General features: G+C 31.5%; 1 protein-coding gene across 2 annotated transcripts; it reads right to left on the reverse strand.

The window, feature by feature from the left end:
* Positions 1-200: 200 nt before the first annotated feature.
* Positions 201-2,426, reverse strand: LOC108326958 (tyrosine-protein phosphatase DSP5). 2 transcript variants are annotated; one of them, XM_052872778.1, is made up of 5 exons: positions 2,034-2,426; positions 1,737-1,830; positions 1,117-1,174; positions 922-997; positions 201-580 (listed from the first exon to the last, which is right to left on the reverse strand). In XM_052872778.1, the coding sequence occupies exons 1-5, from the start codon at positions 2,189-2,191 to the stop codon at positions 466-468; spliced, it is 501 nt and encodes a 166-aa protein (XP_052728738.1). In that variant the 5' UTR covers positions 2,192-2,426; the 3' UTR covers positions 201-465. The 2 variants fall into 2 exon arrangements, with proteins under 2 accessions (XP_052728738.1, XP_017416083.1); XM_017560594.2 differs by having other exon boundaries at positions 954-997; positions 2,034-2,418.
* Positions 2,427-3,643: the final 1,217 nt, after the last annotated feature.

Genomic DNA, 3,643 nt, shown 5'->3' on the forward strand with positions numbered 1-3,643 from the left:
AAATTTTCTTATACACCAATAATGGTTATTATTTGCTTACAGATACATGGCTTCAGAAAACTCACTCACAATTAATGGCATACTCGTTTCTATGAATTGCTTGCACCACTCTATTTCTGTTGGTGCAAGACAATGTAAATAATATGGGTAAATGCAAAGGTGGAAAAGGAAAAAAAAAAAAAAAAAAAGAGACCACGCGGTTTTCTTTAGCAGTAGAAGTAGTCTTAAAGATATTTGAAAATGACGTTGAATGAATCTGAGAAAAACTATATGAAGTATGAAATCTACAAAGTAAAAGGAAAAGAATCAAATCCCGTCACAGCTAAAATGATGTCAATCGGGGCTTCTGTAAATTCTCTTCTTTGTACAACAACCGACGCTTTTTCGAACCATATCCATGGTACTGGTAGATTATGCTGTAAAGGCACTGGCTCAGGCTTAGAATGTCAAACATTTCTATAAATGTTAAGTCCATTGTCCTGGATTTAGCACCAGCAAATCGTTGGTACTCCTCAAATACAGAAGATAAACACCAATTCTGTAATTTTCGCAAGCAACCAACAAGGCAACCAGTTCTATGCTGCATAAAAGAAGAGCCGATCCGTCAGAATATTTATTTAAAACAACTAAGTAGAAAAAAATATTATAGATCTGTTTTGTTTCCTTCTCATTTTTGTACTTTTAAAAATTGCTCTTTGAAATAATTTCATTGCATCCCACTGAACAACCAATTTCTCCTCCAAAATCTATTAAGTTAGAAAGCTCTTTTATAACAAAATAACAGAGAAAGTTTGGAGATTTTGTATCACCCTCTTCTACTTTGTTGTCCTAATTTAAGAGGAAGTTAGTTGGATTGGTGTTGTATGTGGTGAACTCGTTGTGTCTATCATTATATTTTCTAAAATTAGTGATCGAACACACCCTAAATTTACAGTTTCTGCATCTTTTAATACCTTTCCTCGCTTGCAATGGATCAAAACAGGGTGATTTCTCACATCTGAAACAACAACAAAAAACAAGAACTTATTAATATCCAATAAATAAGAGACAATGCAGCAATACCAAGAATACATATACACACGAAAAAACAAATCTATGATTGTTATATTTGAGTACCAATCAAAACTTTCAGTGCATCCATGATAGAATCCTTGAGAATAGGGGTAGAAATATCCTGCACACAGTACAAAAACTTGTTATCGCTGGAAAATAAATAATAGGTTAACAAGGAGCCAGTAATTCAAATGCATCCTTAACGCAGAAAGGCATTCACTCAAAACCCAAAACTAATAGTTTAAGAAAAAACCAGATCAAGACTGTGGCATGATAATTAGAAAAAGAACAACTACATAAAAGCAAAAAAGTTATAAATTAGAGTGAATCCCTCTTAGTCCTGGGCTGAAATCAACAAGAAAATTTCAAATTTTAAAGTAAATGAGAGAGTTTTTATAAAATTTAGACGCAAAAGTTGATTTTAATCTGTAGAAGAATTTAGTCTCTCTTTTTTTTCTTATTCTGATAGTGAGAAGTTATCCAAACAGTCTAAACCTTGACCTGATAGGCACTTCAATAAAATCTGTCACCAAAATCAACAGACCCAAATATCCCATATCGTAAAGAGAATAACTTCAGAACAACATGAATCACATACCACACGACAAAAACACCTTTCAACGCAATATATGAACAAGAAGAATAATAATTATAGTAGCAATACAGGAGAAAAGAAAAATTACCGTTTTCCCCTCAATTGCAAATTGAAAGAGACGAATATTCTGCGACCGAAGGAACTCTAGATTTTCCTCAGGATAAGGCTCGGGGCACAGGTATCTGCACCAATTCGCAACCTCGTATTTAAGTTTCACGCTTAAACATTAAAAAACACAACAAAATCTGCGGAAAAATCAAAATATGAGACACATTACAGAATTCTTTAATTTAATTCTTTATTTGAGGGGATTGGAAGGGGAAAAAATGACTTCAAGCGTGAAAGAATCTTGAAGAATGAAAATTGAAGGAAAGGAGAGACGAACATGATGGAACGAAGGTTTAGGGTTTGGAGAAAGGGGAAATTGGAGGAGGTAGGAAAGCTGGATCGGAAAATGCAGTCCTCGACCATGGCGAAGTTAGGGGGCGGAACCAGAACGGCGTCGTTGTCGTCGCCGTTCTCGACCTCCACGATCAACCCCATCGTTGGTTGTTCCAAGCCCAATGCGGTTTGTTTGAATCTCTCTCGAAAATATGAAAGATTGGATTTTTATTGAATGTGTATTATATAGAAAACAGAGACAATGAAGAAGTTATAATTTTCAGAATCTCTTTGCTTATTGGGATTCTTCTATTCCTCCTTTTAAGGAGAATGAGAAGGTCAATACGACGCCGTTTCGAACGAATTTAGGGGTTTTTCCCTCTCTCCCTCTGATTCCAAAACGGCGTACAACAAAATTTTGCTGTTGGCGCTGTTGCGAGGAACCCGCAATAAACAACGCTCCCTTATTTATTATTATTTTTTGTGATATTATTATTGTCACCCTTTCCTTACATTATATTTTTCTCTGATATATCTTTTTAATATTATAAATATTTTATTACTTATTAATTGTTTTCAATTTTATAACTTATTTATTTTGTTTACTTATAACAAATATTTTCGATATTTATTTTTTGTATTAATGTTATATGTTATATTAATAAATGGTGAGTACAAAAGTTTAAACCTTATTAATAATGAAGATTAATTTGGTATTTTGGAGTTTTTAAAAATGTTATTAAAGTAGTTGTTTTTATTGGTATGTGATGTTAGAAGTGTTATATACTAAGGATTAGAGAGAATACATGATAAATGTTTGATGTGATTTATAGTTTGGTGGTATTAAATGCATATTTGTATTTAGCATTTTCTTATAACTACATTTTTTTTTTATAATATAACGTTACTCTAAAAAATTACGAAGAATTACCTTCTTTATTTTCTCTGTCAAAAGCTATTTTACATTGTTTTAGTCATCACAAATAGTTTAATATTATAAATTTATTAATTTTAATAATAATTGTAAATATTATATATATATATATATATAAACATAATTTGTAATATATTATGAAATATTACAGCCGTACTTGTTTAAAAACAATTATTGCTCTCTCTTTCGTCAATGATATATTAATGCGTTCAAGGAAATAAATGCACCCATAACAATACAATGTTTTAGGAACATGAAAGGGTTATTTTGTTTTTTGGGTTTTTCCTGAGTTAAATTATTAGTTTATGTGCGGTAATAAAATCTTAATATTGGTTAATTTTGATATATAACAGCATTAAAAGTACAAAATATTATCATAAATAAGATATTTTAATTTTATAAATTATCTAAATCACATATTGTATCGTACCTAGTGGAGATCAAACGGTTAACATTCACCACTGTTCGGTCCATCCACTCAGGTCAAAGATTGGGTTGCAATTGAATCAACATTTAAGCTATTATTGGACCAATAATCCAGCAGAAGATAAAATCAAAGATATCTGATTAAAGATATTCATAAAGCTGTTTATGAGCAACCGACCAGATTTTAAGCTAAGTTTGTTTATATTTTATTAGGCCGTGATAACCTATAAATACAGGGCCAAGGCTACAAGCCA

Source organism: Vigna angularis, chromosome 2, assembly GCF_016808095.1.
Source record: "Vigna angularis cultivar LongXiaoDou No.4 chromosome 2, ASM1680809v1, whole genome shotgun sequence".
Classification (NCBI taxonomy): domain Eukaryota; kingdom Viridiplantae; phylum Streptophyta; class Magnoliopsida; order Fabales; family Fabaceae; genus Vigna; species Vigna angularis.

Excerpts from the sequence above, each read along its gene's own strand:
- LOC108326958 (XM_017560594.2), bottom strand. The coding sequence starts at position 2,191 with ATGGGGTTGATCGTGGAGGTCGAGAACGGCGACGACAACGACGCCGTT. Across the intron at positions 1,831-2,033 it reads CTAAACCTTCGTTCCATCAT|ATACCTGTGCCCCGAGCCTT; the intron begins GTTCGTCTCTCC and ends GAATTGGTGCAG. Across the intron at positions 998-1,116 it reads TGCACTGAAAGTTTTGATTG|ATGTGAGAAATCACCCTGTT; the intron begins GTACTCAAATAT and ends TTGTTGTTTCAG.